General features: G+C 45.5%; 2 protein-coding genes across 2 annotated transcripts in view; one reads left to right on the top strand and one right to left on the bottom strand.

Moving 5' to 3' along the window:
* Nucleotides 1-3,984, top strand: part of LOC138636404 (ceramide-1-phosphate transfer protein-like) — a 7,306-nt gene extending 3,322 nt beyond the window's left edge. Inside the window, exons 3-7 of the mRNA XM_069724404.1 lie at nucleotides 1,188-1,372; nucleotides 1,615-1,780; nucleotides 1,862-2,058; nucleotides 2,188-2,418; nucleotides 3,908-3,984. Of these exons, the coding sequence (XP_069580505.1) occupies nucleotides 1,188-1,372; nucleotides 1,615-1,780; nucleotides 1,862-2,058; nucleotides 2,188-2,416 (777 nt within the window). The 3' untranslated portion in view covers nucleotides 2,417-2,418; nucleotides 3,908-3,984. The remainder of the gene's footprint in view (nucleotides 1-1,187; nucleotides 1,373-1,614; nucleotides 1,781-1,861; nucleotides 2,059-2,187; nucleotides 2,419-3,907) is intronic.
* Nucleotides 3,002-24,833, bottom strand: LOC138636389 (uncharacterized). The gene is given in 25 exon segments (XM_069724386.1): nucleotides 3,002-3,105; nucleotides 3,108-3,191; nucleotides 3,194-4,203; nucleotides 4,781-4,893; nucleotides 5,012-5,253; nucleotides 5,331-5,446; nucleotides 5,541-5,656; nucleotides 6,359-6,600; nucleotides 6,789-6,811; nucleotides 14,604-15,416; nucleotides 15,532-15,635; nucleotides 15,749-15,984; nucleotides 16,229-16,344; nucleotides 16,428-16,528; nucleotides 16,711-16,940; nucleotides 17,994-18,109; nucleotides 18,206-18,291; nucleotides 18,459-18,694; nucleotides 18,903-19,036; nucleotides 19,185-19,306; nucleotides 19,465-19,691; nucleotides 20,472-20,587; nucleotides 20,757-20,886; nucleotides 21,492-21,572; nucleotides 24,574-24,833. Coding segments are annotated over 25 exon segments (5,100 nt in total). The 5' UTR covers nucleotides 24,776-24,833.
* Nucleotides 24,834-24,863: the final 30 nt, after the last annotated feature.

Below are 24,863 nucleotides of genomic sequence, written 5' to 3'. Positions count from 1 at the left end.
CCAGAGACACAAAACCACCACAGACACACAAAACCACCAGAGACACAAAACCACCACAGAGACACAAAACCACCAGACACAAAACCATCAGACACACAAAACCACCACAGAGACACAAAACCACCAGAGACACACAAAACCATCAGACACACAAAACCACCACAGAGACACAAAACCACCACAGACACACAAAACCACCAGACACAAAACCATGAGACACACAAAACCACCACCAGAGACACAAAACCACCACAGAGACACAAAACCACCACAGACACACAAAACCACCAGACACAAAACCATCAGACACACAAAACCACCACAGAGACACAAAACCACCACAGACACACAAAACCACCAGACACAAAACCACCAGAGACACAAAACCATCACAGACACAAAACCACCACAGACACACAAAACCACCACAGACACACAAAACCACCAGAGACACAAAACCACCACAGACACACAAAACCACCACAGAGACACAAAACCACCACAGAGACACAAAACCACCAGAGACACAAAACCACCACAGAGACACAAAACCATCACAGACACAAAACCACCACAGACACACAAAACCACCAGAGACACACAAAACCACCACAGAGACACAAAACCACCACAGAGACACAAAACCACCACCAGAGACACAAAACCACCACAGACACACAAAACCACCAGACACAAAACCATCAGACACACAAAACCACCACAGAGACACAAAACCACCAGAGACACAAAACCACCACAGAGACACAAAACCACCAGAGACACAAAACCACCACAGGGACACAAAACCACCACAGAGACACAAAACCACCACAGAGACACAAAACCACCACAGAGACACAAAACCATCACAGACACAAAACCACCACAGACACACAAAACCACCAGAGACACACAACCACCACTAGAGACACAAAACCATCACAGACACAAAACCATCACAGACACAAAACCACCACAGACACACAAAACCACCACAGAGACACAAAACCACCAGAGACACAAAACCATCACAGACACACAAAACCACCAGAGACACAAAACCACCACAGACAAAACAAAAATGAAGAGAGCTGAAATGACAGCGAAGACTCCAAATTACTACATAATGAAATTATACACAACACAAAGATCATTCAGTGAAATAGCTTTGGTTTAATTCTCTTAAGTTTAAGCCTCCATTGGTTCTGGACGGATGGGCGGAGCCAGATGGAGCCCCGCCCCTCATTAAGGAGTGTACCGGCCAGTCCTTTCAGGCCTGGCGTCTGCTGCTGTATTTGAAGTCCAGCCTTGCCACCGATGACGATGACGTCCTGCTGGAGTGGTACCTGCAGAGCTGGGATCAGCTTCTCAAGTACACAAACCACTTTTCTTTGAGTTCAGAGTGTTCCTGAATGCAGCACGGTTTCAGCTACATGTGCATCACTGATGTTCTCGTGGAGGTCGTTGCTTCCTGCAGCCCTGTGCTGCACTCGCTTCCTAAAACGTTTTTTTTTTCTTCCAAAAATCCAGATTTAAAAATGTTAAGAAGAGTTAAACAGAAAAGTATTGAAAATACATCGAACCTGTGGACAACATTTGTCTTTTGGTCCTCAGTTTCATGGAGTCTCTCGGGACGATGGTGAGCTTCTTTTCTCAGAAGGTGAATGAAAAGGTTGTGCTGATTCGAAAGCTGTCACTGAAACACACCGCAGAGGCTCATGGGAAGCACGCCGACCGCTCCGGACCACGAACCCCAGCAGCGTTTGGATTAGACGACGGGGTGAGACCGATCGCTGGTTTTGCAACAGGACGATGTGAAACATTGATTTACAGCTGACAGTTTCACATTTGATCTCTTGAGGCGTATCGTTCGGTTCGGTCCATGGTGGAGGCGGAGCTCAAAGCGGGCGCGGTTGACTTTTCCCGCCGCACAGATTCGGGCTGCAGGACGCTGCTGCGGCTGCATCGCTCCTTCCTCTGGCTCAAACTGATGCTGGAGGGTTTGGCCGAAGGACCGGACTCCGGCGGGCGATACAAGACGCCTGGAGAGCTGAGCCGGTAACAGCTCCGTCTTTAGGCGCCAAGAAGAAGATTTACATTTGAAACTGTTCCACAACTTTACAGTTTGCCCACAAAAACCAGTGTAACGTTTTTGACCTGCTCGTGTGTCTTGCGTTCTTCCTCCAGGGATGCCTACCAGGTGGCGTTGGCGCCGCACCATCACTGGATGCTCCGTCAGGCCGCAGAGTTCCTCTTCCTCGGCCTCCCGGACAGGAAGCACTTCCTGCAGCTGGTCTGTGTGCAGAACCAGCGGGAGGCCACGCCCGTTCTGCGCATCATCATCGACGCCCTGACGCCGGTGCACACGCGAACCCAACGAATCCTCGCCGAACACGGCATGCTGGAGCTGCCATGACGGTGAGAACTGAAACCATTCCTGCCGCTCGTCGTAGATTCGTCGGCAACGAAGCAAAAACAGGAGCTGAAAAAGTCCAACGAGGCGTCGATGACTTTATAGACGGACTTTCACTTTGGTTACATTTATATCTTCAGAGCAAACATGGGACTCTGTTCTTCACAGCCGAACACAACATGGAACGAGCACCATCTTTATTTTACTGCGACCGTGAATAGAAAAGCAGGAATCTGCTTCCGACGGGCACGTTAAGGCACCGCATGCTGCATTCAGGGTCACGAGGCGGTTTCATCACCAGAAAACATTTCTGAAGCAAATGAAGAATTGTTACTTTGTGGACTGAATTTAAGCTGCTCAGTTGGAGGAAACGTCCCGTTCCCGACTCATCTTCAATGCAACAGCAGCTCCAGATGTTTCCGTGGCCACAAACGAAGGAGAATACAAAGTTAAAAGGGACAACAGGAGAAAAAACAAGGAGGAATACAAAAACATTAGTGATTCATGTTTCATCTACATGATGATTGTCATGATTGTTGGCAAGAAGGAACTTCCCATGAAAACACATCAACCCTCCAGGGAACTTCTTCAGCTTGCGTGTCTCTCTGAGTCGGTCCTGGACGCTGCGTCGGCCGGGTGGATCTTCATGGGTGTTTTCAGACAGTGGCTCTGGGTGAAGGTTTTGCTGCAGGCGGTCTCTCTCCGTTGTGGGTCCTCATGTGAACCGTCAGGTGTTCCTGCCGCGAGCAGGTCCGGCCGCAGACCGTGCACACGTACGCCGGAGGCCCGCGTGGCGCCTGATGTGCTTGTTCAGGTTGGTCTTGCGCTTGAAGCGGCGGCCGCACTCGTCGCAGACGAACGGCGTCTCTCCGGTGTGAACTCGCACGTGAGCCTCGAGGTCGCCGCCGCCCGTGAAGTCTTTACCGCACGCGGCGCAGACGAACGGCCGCTCGCCGCCGTGCGTCCTGATGTGACTCTTCAGGCTGCTGTTGGAGTGGAAGGTTTTGCAGCAGACGTGGCAGAGGAACGGCCGCTCGCGCGCCGTGCGGATCTTCTCGTGGGACTTCAGCGTGCCGGGAAGTTTGAAACGCTTCCCGCACACCTCGCAGCCGAAGCGCCGCTCCCCCGAGTGAGTCAGTCGATGGCGGTTCAGAGAGCTGAGGTCGGCGACGGTCTTACCGCAGATGGTGCAGTGGTATTTGTCTCTGCCGGCGTGCGTCTTGCCGTGAGCTCGGAGCTGAGCCCGCAGGCCGAACGATTTGGAGCAAACGTGGCACTTGTGCGGTTTGTCGGCCACGTGGATCCAGCGGTGAACGCTCAGCGCGGACGGCAGGCCGAAGCCTTTGCCGCAAACGCTGCATTTGTACGGCCGGTCTCCGCTGTGCAGGGAGGTGTGGGAGTTGAGGCCGGCGACCGTCAGGAAAGATTTCCCACAATGCAAACAGTTGTGAGTGTTTTTGTACTTTCTAAGATGTTCCTTTAACTCTTCCACAGAATCAAACCGACCTCCGCACACGCCGCAAACGGCCTGAAGCTCGTCCACGTGTCTCCAGGCGTGTTTGATCAAGCTGTTGGAGATCCTGTACAAAACTCCACAAACTCTACAGGGCCGCTTACTGCTCTCAGGCCCCGCCACACCGCCTCCGACTCCTCCCACTCCCTCGACTCCTCCCCTCCTCCTTGTCCTCGGAGGCTGCAGCTTGGGGTTCCAGTCTGCGTCTCCGTCTTCCTGTCTGGAGTCCGCTGCATGTCCTTCTGCCTTCAGGTCTGCTTGTTGTGATGTTGAACCGCTGGACAGAAGAAATTCAGGAATTTAAAAAGTAGCTGCACGGAGAAGCCGACATATCTGAGGTCTGATCTTCACCTGTTAATCTGATCCAGGAAACTGTACATGGAAATATAACAGCACTTATTATCTAATGAAAGTTTTTTTTGACTGAACATCGTGAGCTGACTGGCATCATTATCTAACGTCTACTTAGTGTAAAATAACTGATTCATGTTTATGAACTAATGGAAAAAATAAATGTCCCTCAGGTGTGAATGAGAGCGTGAACGTTCTGTTTCGGTCTGTCTCCGTGTTGGTTCTGTGATGGACCGGTGATCTGTCCAAAGTGAGCTGGGATAGGCTCCGCCCCCCCGTGACCCTGCTCAGGAAAAAGCGGGTATAGATGATGGAGTTTCTTCTGTTTTTGTTGAGTTGTCTGCGTATCGTTTGACATTTTACTGATTAGTACTGATAAAACCCAGAAAATTAAGTAACATTATGTTTTTTTTAAATTAATTCTGTACAATAAAATGATTAATAAAATGTGTAGTCAGGAACTTGTGTAAAGAAACTGACTGATCGCTCTCAGCTCAGATTACCTTGAACGCAGCGCAGCTCCATCTTTTATCGCCGTGGCGCCGGTGGACGTTGAGTCGTCATTGGTTGGGAAAAGCTGAAGCTCCTCCTCCTTCTCCTCCTCCTCCTTTCCCGTCTGCAAGAGTTTGTTCCCAAATTAATGTTCTAAAAACCCTTTTTCACGAGCATTAAACAGATCAGTTGTTTTTAACAGGTCGGTGTCGTGTTCTTGAAGTCCTTTTGTCTCCGTGTACCTCCAGCCTGATGTAGACGGTGTTTCTGACCCCGGTGGACTTGATGCTCCTGTAGATCTCCTCCGGCGTCAGCGTCTTCACGGCGAGCCGATGGAGTCTCCTGCTGCGGTCCAACTTGAAGATGTGGAACGGTTTGTCGTCTCCAGCCAGCTGAGGGAAGGCCGACCTCAGCAGATCCAGGAAGTCGGCCTCCGGGAGACCACGGGGACACTTCAAGTCCTGAACCGGCGACTTCAGCATCCCTGGAACGGCGACGGGTTCAGCGGCGTCGCACTCGAGAACAACCTTCACCGAACATTCCTCCGTGTTTAATATTTACCGCTTTTCGAGGGCGCGTCGGACCGAGAGACCTCCAGCATGCAGAACCTGAGCAGACGGTGAGCGGGTCGGTCTCCGAGCCGAGGCCGGCCCGGCCGCCGCCTTTCAGACGGATCTCTGGGAGACGATAACCTGACACCAGAGAGAACGTGGTTCAGCGGCTGAACCCCGAGAGACGCCGAGATGTGAGCAAACCTTCGCTTCTCGTTACCTCCGGCTCACTGCGGTCGGATCGGCCGGCGTCGCGGCAGCGTTCGTCCCGAAGTCGCCGTCCGGTTCGTGAGGAGGAGGAGGAGCGTCTTCGCTGCTCCGAGGATCCTCGGCTCTCTGGAAAAGTTCAGCAGAAACAACAACGACTCTTAAAGCTGCCGTGTGATCAGCCAGCTGGTAACGGGATGTCCAGACGGGCGGGAGGAACGTTACCCCGGTGATGTCGTAATGCCCCGACAAACAGCAGCTCGCCTCACCGGGTGGAAACTGACTCCAGAATGAGAGAAAGTTCCAACAAACTCACAGCACGAACGTGTCGGGCTGCTTCCAGCCGTCGAGTCCTTACGGGCTCATTTTAAAACCATCGGAGCAGCACGATGCACCGCATGTGGCGGTCGCCATCGTTGGCCCTCCTCGCAGCCGCCCTGCTAGTCTCTGATTGGTCCTTCAGACCTCGATGGTTTCCAGACTGTCATCACAATGGCAGGTGAACCCGGGTTATAAAAATAACCTGAAAGACTAGAAATATTCTCCTGGCTTTATAACAAACAGGCACAACCGCCCCCCTGGTCAAATATTAATGTTATTCACAATTTTAGTTTTCTTGTTGGTGTAAAAACAACAAGCTACAGACAGTGAAAACTGGGCAGCTTGGTAAAAACACGGGATTCAAAAGGCCTGTTTTGACCCTGTTGTTGTCAAAACACCCGACAAGACAGATAAACCATAAAAAAAACCTCCTCGTCGACTGAAATATTTTCGTGATTACCTCATTGTTCCACATGTCTAACTTTAACAGTTAAGAATTCATCAGACGACCTTCAGTCGGACGTAGACGGCCGATCGTCCGGCCCCGAGGGCCCCGAGGGCCCCGAGGATCCCCTCGGGAGTCACCGCCGTCACCCTCAGAGGCTGCAGTCGCCGGCTTCGGCCGGATGTGAAGATGTCGAACGGCTGCCCGGCGGCCAGCTGAGGGAAGCGTGACCTCAGCACGTCCAGGAAGTCGGCCTCCGCAAGCCCTCGAGGACACTTCAGGTGCTGCATCGGATATTTGTGCAACACTGGAGCAGAAAAAACAGATGAAGAATCAAAAAGAAGAAACTCTTCCTGTGATGGATTTAAAATTCATAACTTGTAAAACAAACACGGGAATAAAACAGAATTAAGTCCAAGAGTCCAAGTAGAAGTCAAACTAGGAAATGTAGAAATCCTCTCTAAAGAAGCTGAAATGATTTTATTCCAAACGCACCTGGTTTATTGTTTATATTGTTTCTGCGATGGACCGATGAGTGTTTGAACGTACCGCTGTTAGAGATCACCTCCATCTGGGAGTCTTCCACGACGCAGATCCGGAGACTCCGATGGTCGTCTGCGTCACCGAGGCGACGTCTCCCGTGCTTCTTCTTCCTGACAGACCGAACTCGGGGCCAAAAGCACCTGCAGAGCAACAACATGGAAACACACCTGTTCTCATCGCTTCATCGCCGGAGACTTTCTGAAGACTTTCAAGGGTCTCTGATGACCGTTTACAGAGTTTAACCCAAAATCTGCTGTTTCTCTGCTCCAGTTTCAGGTTTCCATGGTAACGTCACTAATGTTCAGGTACCAGAGGTCACGTTAACGTGAGGAACTCAGTGATGATGATGATGATGAAGAGACGACACTCTGAATACTTCCTGACTAAGCTGAAATATAAAGTAGTATTTTAAAAAAAAACAGTTTTCTCTTCTTCGGAAACACCTAAAAACCAAACGGTGACCTCTGTAACCTCTGTGACCTCTGTGACCTCAGTGACCTCTGTGACCTTGGTGACCTCTGTGACCTTGGTGACCTCTGTAACCTTTGTGACCTCTGTGACCTCGGTGACCTCTGTGACCTCTGACCTCTGGGCCGTCCACATACTTTCGTACATGCAGTGAACAGATGCATTGTGCTGTTGTCGTTGGGTCGACATTGGGACTCGTCACCTTGAGTGTATTTGATAATCCCGGTCCTTCAAATCTTCTACTTTGGGTCTGGAGCTCGTTGCTGGTTGCACCAACGCCTCCTCTTCCTCCTCCTCCTCCTCCTCCTCTTCCTCCTCCTCCTCCTCCTCCTCTTCCTCCTCAGCTGAAACCAGATCTTCGTGTTTCCGATCAAAATGGAACAGAATGTGATCAGTAATAAAAAACAAACTTTCATCACTGCTTGTCGGTGAGTTTAAACTTGAATCTGAAGGTGATGAATTAAAAACATTTACTGATTGATAAATCATGAATAAACTGTTTTTACAACTTCTAATCAAACGTGTTGTTTAGATCTGAGCTGAACTGTAAATCACATCAGTTCAGTTCCTCTGAAATGTTCATGAGGTGTTTGGGCCGAGTCGTAGTTATGATCGTTATCAGTTGTGAATGTGTTCCGTTCATGTGTTCATGTGTTCCGTTCATGTGTTCCGTTCATGTGTTCCGTTCATGTGTTCTGTTCATGTGTTCCGTTCATGTGTTCAGTTCATGTGTTCATGTGTTCATGTGTTCTGTTCATGTGTTCAGTTCATGTGTTCATGTGTTCTGTTCATGTGTTCCGTTCATGTGTTCAGTTCATGTGTTCCATTCATGTGTTCATGTGTTCCGTTCATGTGTTCATGTGTTCAGTTCATGTGTTCCGTTCATGTGTTCCGTTCATGTGTTCATGTGTTCAGTTCATGTGTTCATGTGTTCTGTTCATGTGTTCATGTGTTCAGTTCATGTGTTCCGTTCATGTGTTCAGTTCATGTGTTCCGTTCATGTGTTCAGTTCATGTGTTCATGTGTTCCGTTCATGTGTTCCGTTCATGTGTTCCGTTCATGTGTTCAGTTCATGTGTTCATGTGTTCCGTTCATGTGTTCAGTTCATGTGTTCATGTGTTCATGTGTTCCGTTCATGTGTTCATGTGTTCTGTTCATGTGTTCAGTTCATGTGTTCATGTGTTCCGTTCATGTGTTCAGTTCATGTGTTCATGTGTTCCATTCATTTGTTCAGTTCATGTGTTCATGTGTTCCGTTCATGTGTTCAGTTCATGTGTTCATGTGTTCATGTGTTCATGTGTTCTGTTCATGTGTTCAGTTCATGTGTTCATGTGTTCTGTTCATGTGTTCCGTTCATGTGTTCAGTTCATGTGTTCCATTCATGTGTTCATGTGTTCCGTTCATGTGTTCATGTGTTCAGTTCATGTGTTCCGTTCATGTGTTCCGTTCATGTGTTCATGTGTTCTGTTCATGTGTTCCGTTCATGTGTTCAGTTCATGTGTTCATGTGTTCTGTTCATGTGTTCATGTGTTCAGTTCATGTGTTCCGTTCATGTGTTCAGTTCATGTGTTCCGTTCATGTGTTCCGTTCATGTGTTCAGTTCATGTGTTCATGTGTTCCGTTCATGTGTTCCGTTCATGTGTTCAGTTCATGTGTTCATGTGTTCCGTTCATGTGTTCAGTTCATGTGTTCATGTGTTCATGTGTTCCGTTCATGTGTTCATGTGTTCTGTTCATGTGTTCAGTTCATGTGTTCATGTGTTCCGTTCATGTGTTCAGTTCATGTGTTCATGTGTTCCATTCATTTGTTCAGTTCATGTGTTCCGTTCATGTGTTCATGTGTTCCGTTCATGTGTTCAGTTCATGTGTTCATTTCATGTGTTCAGTTAATGTGTTCATGTGTTCCCTTCATGTGTTCATGTGTTCCGTTCATGTGTTCCGTTCATGTGTTCCGTTCATGTGTTCATGTGTTCAGTTCATGTGTTCCGTTCATGTGTTCATGTGGTCATTTCATGTGTTCATGTGTTCCGTTCATGTGTTCATGTGTTCCGTTCATGTGTTCATGTGTTCCGTTCATGTGTTCAGTTCATGTGTTCATGTGTTCAGTTCATGTGTTCCGGTCATGTGTTCATGTGTTCCGTTCATGTGTTCATGTGTTCCGTTCATGTGTTCAGTTCATGTGTTCAGTTCATGTGTTCATGTGTTCCGTTCATGTGTTCAGTTCATGTGTTCATGTGTTCATGTGTTCCGTTCATGTGTTCATGTGTTCAGTTCATGTGTTCTGTTCATGTGTTCCGTTCATGTGTTCAGTTCGTGTTCATGTGTTCCGTTCATGTGTTCATGTGTTCAGTTCATGTGTTCATGTGTTCAGTTCATGTGTTCCGTTCATGTGTTCAGTTCATGTGTTCATGTGTTCAGTTCATGTGTTCATGTGTTCAGTTCATGTGTTCATGTGTTCCGTTCATGTGTTCAGTTCATGTGTTCATGTGTTCAGTTCATGTGTTCCGTTCATGTGTTCAGTTCATGTGTTCATGTGTTCTGTTCATGTGTTCTGTTCATGTGTTCCGTTCATGTGTTCATGTGTTCAGTTCATGTGTTCTGTTCATGTGTACGTGTTCCGTTCATGTGTTCAGTTCATGTGTTCATGTGTTCTGTTCAAGTGTTCAGTTCATGTGTTCATGTGTTCCGTTCATGTGTTCAGTTCATGTGTTCTGTTCATGTGTTCCGTTCATGTGTTCAGTTCATGTGTTCCGTTCATGTGTTCCGTTCATGTGTTCATGTGTTCCGTTCATGTGTTCATGTGTTCAGTTCATGTGTTCATGTGTTCAGTTCATGTGTTCCGTTCATGTGTTCAGTTCATGTGTTCATGTGTTCCGTTCATGTGTTCAGTTCATGTGTTCATGTGTTCAGTTCATGTGTTCCATTCATGTGTTCATGTGTTCCGTTCATGTGTTCATGTGTTCAGTTCATGTGTTCCGTTCATGTGTTCCGTTCATGTGTTCATGTGTTCAGTTCATGTGTTCATGTGTTCTGTTCATGTGTTCATGTGTTCAGTTCATGTGTTCCGTTCATGTGTTCAGTTCATGTGTTCCGTTCATGTGTTCAGTTCATGTGTTCATGTGTTCCGTTCATGTGTTCCGTTCATGTGTTCCGTTCATGTGTTCAGTTCATGTGTTCATGTGTTCCGTTCATGTGTTCAGTTCATGTGTTCATGTGTTCATGTGTTCCGTTCATGTGTTCATGTGTTCTGTTCATGTGTTCAGTTCATGTGTTCATGTGTTCCGTTCATGTGTTCAGTTCATGTGTTCATGTGTTCCATTCATTTGTTCAGTTCATGTGTTCCGTTCATGTGTTCATGTGTTCCGTTCATGTGTTCAGTTCATGTGTTCATGTGTTCATGTGTTCTGTTCATGTGTTCAGTTCATGTGTTCATGTGTTCTGTTCATGTGTTCCGTTCATGTGTTCAGTTCATGTGTTCCATTCATGTGTTCATGTGTTCCGTTCATGTGTTCATGTGTTCAGTTCATGTGTTCCGTTCATGTGTTCCGTTCATGTGTTCATGTGTTCTGTTCATGTGTTCCGTTCATGTGTTCAGTTCATGTGTTCATGTGTTCTGTTCATGTGTTCATGTGTTCAGTTCATGTGTTCCGTTCATGTGTTCAGTTCATGTGTTCCGTTCATGTGTTCCGTTCATGTGTTCAGTTCATGTGTTCATGTGTTCCGTTCATGTGTTCCGTTCATGTGTTCAGTTCATGTGTTCATGTGTTCCGTTCATGTGTTCAGTTCATGTGTTCATGTGTTCATGTGTTCCGTTCATGTGTTCATGTGTTCTGTTCATGTGTTCAGTTCATGTGTTCATGTGTTCCGTTCATGTGTTCAGTTCATGTGTTCATGTGTTCCATTCATTTGTTCAGTTCATGTGTTCCGTTCATGTGTTCATGTGTTCCGTTCATGTGTTCAGTTCATGTGTTCATTTCATGTGTTCAGTTAATGTGTTCATGTGTTCCCTTCATGTGTTCATGTGTTCCGTTCATGTGTTCCGTTCATGTGTTCCGTTCATGTGTTCATGTGTTCAGTTCATGTGTTCCGTTCATGTGTTCATGTGGTCATTTCATGTGTTCATGTGTTCCGTTCATGTGTTCATGTGTTCCGTTCATGTGTTCATGTGTTCCGTTCATGTGTTCAGTTCATGTGTTCATGTGTTCAGTTCATGTGTTCCGGTCATGTGTTCATGTGTTCCGTTCATGTGTTCATGTGTTCCGTTCATGTGTTCAGTTCATGTGTTCAGTTCATGTGTTCATGTGTTCCGTTCATGTGTTCAGTTCATGTGTTCATGTGTTCATGTGTTCCGTTCATGTGTTCATGTGTTCAGTTCATGTGTTCTGTTCATGTGTTCCGTTCATGTGTTCAGTTCGTGTTCATGTGTTCCGTTCATGTGTTCATGTGTTCAGTTCATGTGTTCCGTTCATGTGTTCAGTTCATGTGTTCATGTGTTCAGTTCACGTGTTCATGTGTTCCGTTCATGTGTTCAGTTCATGTGTTCATGTGTTCAGTTCATGTGTTCCGTTCATGTGTTCAGTTCATGTGTTCATGTGTTCTGTTCATGTGTTCTGTTCATGTGTTCCGTTCATGTGTTCATGTGTTCAGTTCATGTGTTCTGTTCATGTGTACGTGTTCCGTTCATGTGTTCAGTTCATGTGTTCATGTGTTCTGTTCATGTGTTCAGTTCATGTGTTCATGTGTTCCGTTCATGTGTTCAGTTCATGTGTTCTGTTCATGTGTTCCGTTCATGTGTTCAGTTCATGTGTTCCGTTCATGTGTTCATGTGTTCCGTTCATGTGTTCCGTTCATGTGTTCATGTGTTCCGTTCATGTGTTCATGTGTTCAGTTCATGTGTTCATGTGTTCCGTTCATGTGTTCAGTTCATGTGTTCATGTGTTCCGTTCATGTGTTCAGTTCATGTGTTCATGTGTTCAGTTCATGTGTTCCGTTCATGTGTTCAGTTCATGTGTTCATGTGTTCAGTTCATGTGTTCAGTTCATGTGTTCATGTGTTTTTAAGAGGAAATAAACGTTAAATCAGAGTTTATAAACTAAGTCCTGAGTTGAATCTTCCCGCCTCGGAGCTCCTCTGACCGACCTCTCTGCTCCGGGTCGACCCGGGGCTGCAGGAGCTCCAGCTGGCTCCTCTGCCGGTAAAACATGGTTTGTTTGTTTGTTTTTGTTTACTCAAGTGTCTGTTGTCGCACAATGGCCACACTTCGCGCGTAAGATGTTGTTCCGGGTTTTGGTGCAGCCACAAATGGCGTCCGTGGAGAAACAAAGAATCGTTTGTATTTCCGCTACTTTTAAATGTTCCTTATAAACAGTGTTAGCATGTTTTAGAAATAAGGAGCAGCTCATGTTTTTAAACTCTTTCAAAACACTTAAAATCACAATAACATTCATTAGAAAATAAACAATGAATAAATAAAACAAAAACCTTTAAGAAAGTATTACTTAATATCATTAAGTATCATATTACCTATTTAAAGTGTATTACTGCAAAAAATATGACAAGTATTAGTAAAACACAAAACTTAAAAGTTTCTTTACATTTCTGTTAATGTTATTTGTTTAAAACATTTTTAAAACCTAATATTTAGCATCTAACCAAAGTTACAAAACATTTAACATTTAAAGGATCATAACAGATAATAATACAACATAAAAAAAATATTAATGCAAAGCTTTTGGATGTAAAAACAAGGTGCCACTAACCATAATCCTACGTAAGGTGTAACAAGTATGAGTAGGACCAAAACAAACTAAACTAAGACATACAAAAACCTTTTAAAGCATTCAGAATTATTATAATTTTATATTTAAACATCAGTGTGGTTAAACATTTAACAAAAACTTAAAGACATTAAAAAAGTATGCAGCACTTATCATGAAATGTGAAAATGAATGAATACAAGTAGCATAAATATGTTTTAATTTCCTACAATCTTTATAATGTCGGCCAGACTTAAATATTTGTCAAAGAAATGTGTAAAATTGTAAACAATAATTGCATAAACACAGAAGTGAAGTGGAAAAATAACAAATTTATTTAAATTATCAACATCACCGGTAAACAAAGTCAACATAAGTCTAAACAACATTCAAATTAAATCTCCATGTTTTGAAACAGCAAATAAAAGTTCTGCATTCAATAAAACACTCATCAATAAGGTAAAAACAACAACATTAAACTTACAGCAATATTAACTGCAACAGAAAAGTTACATGTAAAAAAAATAAAAGTTGAACACAAATCTTAAATAAAATAATCAGCTTCAGATTGTTGAGTTATACTCAACCTGCTGAACATTTTTCTATTTTTATAAAAGCATTTTTTTGGGGTTGCTGATGTATTCACGTAAACCGGATCTCTTTTTTTTTTTTTTTTTGGCATTAAGTTTTTCTTTTATTATTGAATGTTGTTATCTGGAAAATAAAAATATCTCTACATCACGTACAGTAAGTAAAAACCAAGCTGCTATTCGAAACTACGCGTTGTTTCCTCTGTGAAACGGAACCATTTTTAAAATGCATTTAAATCCTCGTCAACACGACCCGTTAACTTTGACCTTTGTCTGATAACAGGCTGAAGTTTAGTCGACCCGTTTGTCACCAAGAAACATCGTATGTCATTTCTGGGGAGCTCTAATGACTTTTTAAAAATCTATCATGTAAAATTTACTGCAGAAAGTCTTCTGATGTTTTTTAGGAGCTGAAGTTACATCGTTGGTCAGCTGAACACAGCGTCATAAAGTTGTCCAATTAAAAGCCTTTGTTTCAAATTAAAAGCTTTCATTTCAAATTAAAAGCCTGTCTCTCGTTTTCTTTGTAAAGAAAATAAGACGTATGCGTGTTTGGTATTGAACTAGATGTCATATTTTTGGGAGGTCATTTTTCGAGGGTCGATCCAACGATTCAGAGAGTGTTCCTGAACGCAGCACGGTGCTGCACACGGAGCAGCAGGAAGCAACAACCTCCATCAGGAAGTATTCAGAGTCGTCTCTTCATCATCATCATCATCACTGAGTTCTTCAGGTTAACGTGACCGCTGGTACCTGAACATCAGTGATGTCACCATGGAAACCTGAAACTGGAGCAGACAAACAGCAGATTTTGGGGAAACAGAAAATCTTCAAAACACCCGCTAACAGTAGCGTGTTCCTGAGCCCATGCAGTGATTTCCACATCAGAAACATGGCTGTTTTTAAAGCAGTGCTGCCATGATGATGTGGTGTTCCCTCCTTTCTATCCTCTACAAAGCTGGTTCATTGGTAAATGGTGTTTTCTTCGCCTGATGCGTCAACAGGTGTTTGTCCAGATGTGTCCTCTGACTGAAGAACATCCCACAGTCATGACACTGGTGAGGTTTCTCCCCCGTGTGGACCCTCATGTGAATCACCAGGTTTGAACTGTTCGAGAAGCTTTTGTTGCATTTACTACAAACGTGCCGCCACCTGTCACTTTTGCGCATCTTATCGGTCGCACGGTCGCGCTTGCGACTCTTCGGCGGCGACTTCTCCGTGAACTCGGCTTCGTGTCGACCGACGTGTCCCTTGAAGCCGTTGACGCTGACGAAAGACTTCCCGCAGGTGTTGCAGCGCAGCGTTTTCTTATGATTCTGAAGATGCTGCCTGAGCTCGTGTGTGGACGCCGTCTGCTGTCCACAGACGCCGCAGACGCTCCGCTGCTCGTCCACGTGTCGCCAGGCGTGTTTGATCAACATGCTGTGCGACCCGCGTGACGTTCGGCAGACCTGACAGCACAGCCGGACGTAACCGTTCACCGCCGCCGCGTACGAAGACCGCCGGACCCGGTCGGTTCTGACACCAGACGGTCGCGTCCCCGTTGCGTTCTCGGGTCGGTCGTCACCTCGGTTCGGTTTCGTGTCCTCGCCTCCGTCCGTCCCGTCGCGGCCTGCAGAAACAGTCCGACACCGTTCGGACGGCAGAACGACCGACTCTGAAGCTGCACCGTCGTCAGCTGCTTCTGTTTGTACGTCCAGTGACGCCGAGCCGTCGGACACGTCGCTCGCTCCACCGTCTCCTCCTCCGACGGGACCGCAGCGGAAACTATGTGGAGAAATCAGATCAAATATTGACACGTGTGTTGATGTGTCAAATCCGTATTTGATTCGATTCGATTCCACGAACTGTTCAACGGTCGGAATAAACGTTTCACACGTACCTGGAGTCCAGCCGGGTTTGATCGGAGAAGGGCAGAAAATCTCCAGCAGCGTCGACGTCTTTCTCCCGGAGGGAAAGCTTTTTCGCTCCGGCGATCTCTTGGACCTTGAAGAGATTTGTACCAAATCACAGGGTGTCGTTACAGACGTTTACCGAACAAGACTTCAAACTGGAGTCGTGCACAAAGACCTGCCGAAGCGGTTCTACGAGGATCAGACCTTCGGTCGGATGTAGAGGGCCGAGTTCCCAGAGGACTTGATGGCTACGTGGATCTCCTCTGGTGTCAGCGACTTCACTGTCAGAGGAAGCAGCATCCTGGTTTTGTTGGTTATGAGGATGTCAAAAGGTCTGTTGGGCACCAGCTGGGGGAAGGTGGACGCCAGCAGGTCCAGGAAGTCGGCCTCCTGCAGGCCACGAGGACATCGCAGCTCATGAACCGAGCTCTTCTGAAACACTGACAACAAAGAAGGTCCTCCAGTCAGTCAGACCACTTCAGACCATCCAGAGAAGCTTGCAGAGTCATCGTGAGCACAGCTAGCGTGTACTTGGCTTACTGGCATGTTAGCCATTAGCTCATAAGCTAAGGTGGTTCACCTTCTGGTGTCACAGGCTTTGAGTTTGAATATGTTGCTTTGACTTCAATCATATCCACACTGATTGATTGAACATTTGAACAGAGTTAATGGCTTTAAATTTACCCAAAGGTGAGATGGCATTGATGCGGGAGTCCATCAGGAAACAGATCCTGAGGTCGACGTGGGCCTGAGATTCAATCTGCTGAAGTCTGCTCGTCTTCCACCTGTCAGCCTGCTCGCTGGGACACAATAACACGAAGGATTAGGGATTACATACGACTTTAGATTGTTTACATCAACAGGGAAGGTGTCTTAGACTCACCTGGTGTCCGGTGTGGGGGGATCCGGGGTGGGCGGATGACCTTCAGGTGGACGACCTTCAGCAGCCGACACGTCCTCTGTGGTCTGGATTTCAACTGGACACTGAAACACGAGTTTGTTTCTTAGATAAAGTTCCCACCAAAATGACGATGACTCAAAAGGACATTTGTCTGCTGATGTTTGGAGGAAAGAGTCCCGTAGAGACCAGATCTCGTCCCGTAGAGACCAGATCTCGTCCCTGAGGTTTAAGCGGTGTAGAAGCTAAAGACAACGTGTTGCTGTACCTCCAGTCGGATGTAGATGAGCGGATTCCCAACGGACCTGCTGCTCCGACGGATCTCCTCCGGGGTGATACAGTCCACGTTCAGAGGCTTCAGTTTACTTCTACCAGTTAAAATGGTAAAAGGTTTATTATCAGCGAGCTGAGGAAAGGCAGACCTCAGCAGGTCCATGAAGTCGGCCTCCAGCAGGCCACCGGGACACTGCAGCTCGTAAGCCGGGCACTTCTGTAACACTGGGACCAAAAAACAAAGAAGAAACTCATCCAATCAATCCATCAATGTTACCAGAACTACAGCCAGTAAATCTGTATGAATAATTTCATCTAGTTCAAACCGTCCTAACAGTGCTGATGTTCGACAGTCGACTCTCGATCCCCAACTGAGCCTCACGAACAAAATGTCACGAGAAAAGACAAATACTGACAACACAGAGACACAAAATGACCTTGAAGAGAAATAAAACTACAAAGAGATCAAGTATCAACCATCAGTGATGTCATCATCCATCAGTGATGTCATCAATCAGTGATGTCATCAACCATCAGTGAAGTCATCCTCCATCAGTGATGTCATCGTTGGTTTGTGAACGTTATGAATCCTCCAGTTCAGATTCTGTCCGTCACCATCTTGATAGTTCGGAGCGGTTTGGAGCAGGAAGTGACCATATTTGGACGAGCTGGGGGAGGAGCCAGAGGTGGATCTGACCGATCTGATCGGAAACCTGACGATACTACGTCCCGCCCACCGACAGCTGTAACCTGACTGCACCACAGGCCTGTCAATCAAACAGACACGCCCCCAAAACCAGGTCTTCTTGAATCTTCTTTTCTAATGAATGAGGGATTATTTTCAGATGGACCTCCAGAAAACTAAGAAGAAGGAGTGACTTTAGCTAACAACACCGAGATAACTGATGGACACATTTTATTCACTTTGGATTTGATGAGAGAAGTTGAATGGGAGTCTATGGAGCCGGAGGCTTTTTGGAGCCGACCTCTAGTGGCACTCGCTGGTATTGCAGCTGAAGACACATTTACATCGGCCTTATGAACACTTTTATATCCAGTCAATTAAAGAGACAGAAAACAACTACTAAGAAATAAAATGAGAGCAAGGGAACCCAAAACAACAGAAAAGGACCAGTCACAACTACAACTACCGGCCCTGGTTGTTGCTACGTGTCCAAACCTCCAAACAAGGATATTACATTTAAATATTCACCTTTTTTAAAATAGTATAACTTCATCAACACATTTATTGAACAGAGTCAACAGCTTTAAATTTACCGGTGGGTCCGACGGCCTTAATTCGAGAGTCCTGCAGGATGCGGATCTTGAGATGTACCGGGATGTCCGATTTACTGATCGGAGATCGTTCGTGCGCCGTCCTCTGAGCCGGGTCGCTGGGACACCGTAACATTAAAGACAGAGATTAGGGCATGACATTGGAGTTTACATTGTTTACATCAACAAGCAGCTGACTCTTGTTGTGGACTCACCTGGTGTTCAGTGTGGGGGGATCCAGGGTGGACGGAGGACCTTCAGCAGCAGGCTCTCCCTCTCTGGTCTGGACTTCCTCCGGACGCTGAGAGAAAAATGTTCCTTTAGTGACGTTTCCACCAAAAACAGGGACACCATCCTTATTCAAATGATGATTTGCCGCCCGATGTTTGGTAGAAAGAGAGGTGGATCTGCAGAGAAGCTGAGGTGGAGTCGAGGATGAACTTCCAAACATCTGATCAGACACACTACCTTCAGGCGGAAGTAGACGGCAGCGTGCCCGGCGGAGGTGACGGCGCTGCAGAGCTCCTCCGGCGTCAGCGACTCCAGGTTCAGAGGCAACAGTCTCTTCGTCCTGTCCGACGTGAAGATGTCAAAAGGTTGGTGACGAGCCAGCTGAGGGAAGGAGGTCCTCAGCAGGTCCAGGAAGTCGGCCTGCTGCAGCCCGCGAGGACATCGCAGCTGATAAAGGGGGCACTTGTCAAACACTGAAACACAAAGAAAACGTTTGAGTTGGTCGGGTCTCGAGGAGAGAAGAGTAATTATTTATTGACAGGTACAATAAATTTGTGTCAGAACTTCCTGCTGCATATTCTATAAAATCCTCAAAATATAATTCATGAATTCACGAGATCTACGAGACATAACTGTCCCAAAGAGACACAAAACAACAATTAAAAAATGTCGAGTCTGCACCTTTATTCGAAAGCACCTGAGTGTCAGAGTCCTCCAGGACGCGGAGCTTCAGCTGGATGTGGTTCTTCGTTGCCATGTTTCGAGATTTGCCGTCCTTCCTCACCGTGGAACAAACTCCGGGCGACAATAAGAAGCTGAGAGACAGACGTCAGAGGGCGGTTGATACCGTAATAATAACATGCTTTAACCTTTAAAGTCTGGTGGGCTGTTGGCATCAGCTCCAACTCGTTTCTAATGACCGCCTTGTTTTTAACCGTCCTGTATCTCATTTACTTGAAGTACCTGGAGAGTTTCCCCGTTGGATCGCTGGTTAATGACCAATCAGCAGCACTGTCCGTCTGCGATTGATCGAAGTCTTCGTTGGCGGACTTGACCTCAAACTCTTTCAGCAGCTTTGATGAGTTCTTGGGGGGGAAATGGCGGAAATACAAACGAGATCAACAGTTAAGAGATTCTCCAAGCAAACTCTTAGAAATGTTTTCCATCAAAATACCAACAACCATCTGAACAAAGCTTTCCAAATAAAACAGCAACCAGCAGCTTTGTGAACGGGACGTCTTACCTTCGGTCGGATGAGGACGACCGTTTTCCCAGCGGCCCCGGAGATTTCCTCTGGAGTCAGAGATGCTACATCCAGAGGCAGCAGTCTCTTGGTCCGGTCAAATGTGAAGAAGTCAAAGGATTTGCCAGGAGTGAGCAGAGGGAAGGTGGACCTCAGCAGGTCCAGGAAGTCGGCCTCCTTCAGCCCACGAGGACATCGCAGCTCTCGAACCGGGTACTTCTTAAAACCTGAAACACAGACAAATGTCCATCAGAACGTCACCGTCCGAGACCGAAGAAGGATCGTCAGGTCAGGAGACACCAGCTGGGTTTTCTTTGTGTCACCGTGAATCCGTCCCCCAGAGTCAGACTGTCAACAGTTCCACTGGGACCTTCTGAGCTTCTGTTCTGGTTCCGACTTCTTTTCTGCTTCGTAGTCTTCAGGTCAGTCTGGGTTTGGTGCTTCCTGTTGGATTGTATGTCTCGTTTCACTTCCTGTCTTCTAGTTTCATCTGTCCCTCGTTGTCCTTCCCTCCCTGTATGTCTGCGCTCTTCTTCTTCCCTCTTTGTCACTTTGTTTCAGTTTCCTGTCTGTTGCTGCGTCTTTTGAAACCCACTTGAACTGTGTCGCCATGGCAACAGGCTTCTCCAACATGAGTTTTCAACACGCTTTGAGCGGGCGTGTGGAAGATTTCCCAAAAACTTCTGAAGCATTTCAAGGGTCTCTGTGGACGAGTTTAACCTCAAATCTGACATTGTCTGTGATCTTCGGGCCCTCAGGCGGCACTGCTTTGGTGGAAATCACTGCATGGGCTCAGGAACACTCGGCTGGAAGCGGTCATGTTAACGATTTTTTTGTTCACGTATCAGAGTTCAAAATTAAGTACAATTTAAAGACTACAAACGTCGAGATTCCAATGAAAAGCTTATTTTCCCCCACAAACATGAAGATATTTGTTACACATAAGAAGCAACTTTTTGTGTTTTGTTTTGCCAACAAATTTCACTCCACTTTGGCTTCAGACTTACTGTTGCCTGAATGTACTTTCTTCACACACTCGTCCAGGACACGGATCCTGAGCTCTACCGGGTTCTGCTGTTCGTCCACGTTCCTCCCGTCACACTGAACTGTGGGAGGCAACGACCTAAAATATGGAGATCAGCAGCTGAGTTAGACAGAATTATTCTTTGGGTGCACAATATACTGTGTGTGTGTGTGTGTGTGTGTGTGTGTGTGTGTGTGTGTGTGTGTGTGTGTGTGTGTGTGTGTGTGTGTGTGTGTGTGTGTGTGTGTGTGTGTGTGTGTCCTGTAACCTTTCTTCTGTTTCATAACTCGTCTCCGTGACGTGTTGCTGATCCAGAGTGGATCTTTTCTGCGGTCGCTGGTCCTCCACCGTCTCATGAGGACAGCGGTGGGTTCCCAGACTCCAGCTGTCCTCCACAACTGCACACAAATTACACTTCAGTTGCTATTTTTAGATCACAACATGGTGATGCTGAATGTGGAGATGGTAACAGGTGATAACAGTTTTTTTTTTTTTTTTAAAGGATAATAGACTTTTCAGTAGTTTTCACATATTCTTTGGATGATACTGACTCTAGTCCTACAAATTATTAATAACAATATAAACAGCTGTTAGTTGCAGCCATGGAGGTGATAAAGTCCTGTTGGTATGATTAGAAAACAAAATCTGAAGAAAACAACAATAATGGTGTTGGTGGTGTTGATCCCTGTGGTACACCAGGTGTTCTATGATCTACATTTAATACACAAACCTGAATACATCTTGCTCTCATTCACACAATAATTATCCTTATTTTCTGATGTTTTATTGACCGAATGATTCCCAGATTAATCCTGATAAATTATCCCCAGATTAATCGGGACTACAGATTTTTGTCAGTTGATAAATTTCTAAAATGTTTCCCTTGTTTCTCAGATATTTTCCATCCATGTAGATAAAATGAAGAACAGAACATCTCTTAATAAAGATAAAGCTGCCTGAAGAAGGACTAGAATTAGTTCTAAAACGGGATTCCAGGTCATACTTGGTGCATATTGTTGCAGTTGTTCCTTTCCGGGTAGTTCACGTCCTCCGGCCTCCCCGAGAGGAAACAGCTGCTGGTCATCTGGATCACAGATTCAACAAAAACAGGCTTGAGTTGTGATTTTCTGGGTCAAATAAATAAAAGAAGAGCTTCCAGAATGTAGTCAGTTCATCTGGACCCAAACGTTAGTGTCAGAAACGTTAAATCGCTCATGAACGTGACGCCATCAGCCTCTCACCACCACCACGCCCCCTACTGGGGGGAAAAGACAAGCATTGACATCAGAAGAGAATCTGAGGAAGTTGAGACTTTTCTCCAAACTGCTGCTTTAAAAGAACCGGTTTAAATAATGACGTACCGCAGACAGAGTGGACATACATGTACTTGACGTGGTGTTTTTGTGATCATTTATAAACTAATTGTGTTTTCGTCTAAAAGGGGGCGGGAACGTTTCTGAAAGTGAAAGTTCCCAGATGTTCCGGTCTGCTCTTATCAACAATGAAACATGTGATCGGTTAAAGATGCTCACTGTGGCCTCGTGTCAATGATCCCGCTGTTAGACAGCTGTTTCACTTCTTCAGTAGACTGAACCTTCTTCTTCTTCAGTAGACTGAACCTTCTTCTTCAGTAAACTGAACCTTCTTCTTCTTCTTCAGTAGACTGAACCTTCTTCTTCTTCTTCAGTAAACTGAACCTTCTTCTTCTTCTTCAGTAAACTGAACCTTCTTCTTCTTCAGTAAACTGAACCTTCTTCTTCTTCTTCAGTAGACTGAACCTTCTTCTTCTTCTTCAGTAGACTGAACCTTCTTCTTCTTCTTCAGTAGACTGAACCTTCTTCTTCTTCTTCAGTAAACTGAACCTTCTTCTTCTTCTTCAGTAAACTGAACCTTCTTCTTCTTCTTCAGTAAACTGAACCTTCTTCTTCTTCTTCTTCAGTAAACTGAACCTTCTTCTTCTTCTTCTTCAGTAAACTGAACCTTCTTCTTCTTCTTCTTCAGTAAACTGAACCTTCTTCTTCTTCTTCTTCAGTAAACTGAACCTTCTTCTTCTTCTTCAGTAAACTGAACCTTCTTCTTCTTCTTCAGTAAACTGAACCTTCTTCTTCTTCTTCAGTAAACTGAACCTTCTTCTTCTTCTTCTTCTTCAGTAAACTGAACCTTCTTCTTCTTCTTCAGTAAACTGAACCTTCTTCTTCTTCTTCAGTAAACTGAACCTTCTTCTTCTTCTTCTTCTTCAGTAAACTGAACCTTCTTCTTCTTCTTCTTCAGTAAACTGAACTTCTTCTTCTTCAGAACCTTCTTCTTCTTCTTCAGTAGACTGAACCTTCTTCTTCTTCTTCTTCTTCTTCTTCAGTAGACTGAACCTTCTTCTTCTTCTTCTTCAGTAGACTGAACCTTCTTCTTCTTCTTCTTCTTCAGTAGACTGAACCTTCTTCTTCTTCTTCTTCAGTAAACTGAACCTTCTTCTTCTTCTTCAGTAGACTGAACCTTCTTCTTCTTCTTCTTCTTCAGTAAACTGAACCTTCTTCTTCTTCAGTAAACTGAACCTTCTTCTTCTTCTTCAGTAGACTGAACCTTCTTCTTCTTCTTCAGTAAACTGAACCTTCTTCTTCTTCTTCAGTAGACTGAACCTTCTTCTTCTTCTTCAGTAAACTGAACCTTCTTCTTCTTCTTCAGTAAACTGAACCTTCTTCTTCTTCTTCTTCTTCAGTAGACTGAACCTTCTTCTTCTTCAGTAGACTGAACCTTCTTCTTCTTCTTCAGTAGACTGAACCTTCTTCTTCTTCAGTAGACTGAACCTTCTTCTTCTTCTTCAGTAGACTGAACCTTCTTCTTCTTCTTCTTCTTCAGTAAACTGAACCTTCTTCTTCTTCTTCTTCAGTAGACTGAACCTTCTTCTTCTTCAGTAGACTGAACCTTCTTCTTCTTCTTCAGTAAACTGAACCTTCTTCTTCTTCAGTAGACTGAACCTTCTTCTTCTTCTTCAGTAGACTGAACCTTCTTCTTCTTCTTCAGTAAACTGAACCTTCTTCTTCTTCTTCTTCAGTAGACTGAACCTTCTTCTTCTTCTTCAGTAGACTGAACCTTCTTCTTCTTCAGTAGACTGAACCACCTTCTTCTTCTTCTTCTTCAGTAAACTGAACCTTCTTCTTCTTCTTCAGTAGACTGAACCTTCTTCTTCTTCTTCTTCAGTAAACTGAACCTTCTTCTTCTTCTTCTTCTTCAGTAAACTGAACCTTCTTCTTCTTCTTCTTCAGTAGACTGAACCTTCTTCTTCTTCAGTAGACTGAACCTTCTTCTTCTTCTTCAGTAGACTGAACCTTCTTCTTCTTCTTCAGTAAACTGAACCTTCTTCTTCTTCAGTAGACTGAACCTTCTTCTTCTTCTTCAGTAGACTGAACCTTCTTCTTCTTCAGTAGACTGAACCTTCTTCTTCTTCTTCAGTAGACTGAACCTTCTTCTTCTTCTTCTTCAGTAAACTGAACCTTCTTCTTCTTCTTCAGTAGACTGAACCTTCTTCTTCTTCTTCTTCTTCAGTAGACTGAACCTTCTTCTTCTTCTTCAGTAGACTGAACCTTCTTCTTCTTCTTCTTCAGTAAACTGAACCTTCTTCTTCTTCTTCAGTAGACTGAACCTTCTTCTTCTTCTTCTTCAGTAAACTGAACCTTCTTCTTCTTCTTCAGTAGACTGAACCTTCTTCTTCTTCAGTAGACTGAACCTTCTTCTTCTTCTTCAGTAGACTGAACCTTCTTCTTCTTCTTCTTCAGTAGACTGAACCTTCTTCTTCTTCTTCTTCAGTAAACTGAACCTTCTTCTTCTTCAGTAAACTGAACCTTCCTCCTCCTGATGTTCACATGAGTCTGTTGTGATTCTGGAGATCCGATCAGAACAGCAGTTCATGTCTGTAAACGACCTTCCGGACTTGACCTCCCTTCAGATATGAACTACGACCTGTGAGCTCCGTCACGAACTCCTCCAGCCTTTGCTCCACCCGGAGCCGTTATGTCGGTGTACCGGGTGTCTGCGGGTTGACCCGTTAAACTAAGAGGTTTGTGAACGGGGTTCGTCGCCGTGTCGCCCACCTGCTGCCTCCTCTTTGATGTCCTCCTGCAGGAGCTCCACCAGCCTGCTCTGCCGCTCGATCTCCTGCCTGAAGCCCGACGCCTCCTCCTCGTAGCCGGCTATGATGTTCTCCACCACCGTCAGGATGTCCCGGGCGGCGGCGGTCAGCTTCTCGGTGATGATTCCTTTCACCAGGTCGGTTCTCGACATGTCCGGTTCCATGGTTCCACCGCAGAACCTTCTCAGAACCAACGTGGAGCGAGATGTTGACCCCGCCCCCTCCCGTGCGCTCGTGCAGGCACGAATGTTG

The sequence above is a fragment of the Brachyistius frenatus genome, unplaced genomic scaffold, assembly GCF_029030835.1.
Source record: "Brachyistius frenatus isolate BFR_SWC_R1_liver_20210118 unplaced genomic scaffold, ASM2903083v1 Contig_375, whole genome shotgun sequence".
In the NCBI taxonomy this organism is placed as follows: domain Eukaryota; kingdom Metazoa; phylum Chordata; class Actinopteri; family Embiotocidae; genus Brachyistius; species Brachyistius frenatus.
The sequence above is the reverse complement of the archived record's forward strand: the minus strand, read 5'-3'. Positions and strand labels throughout refer to the sequence as shown.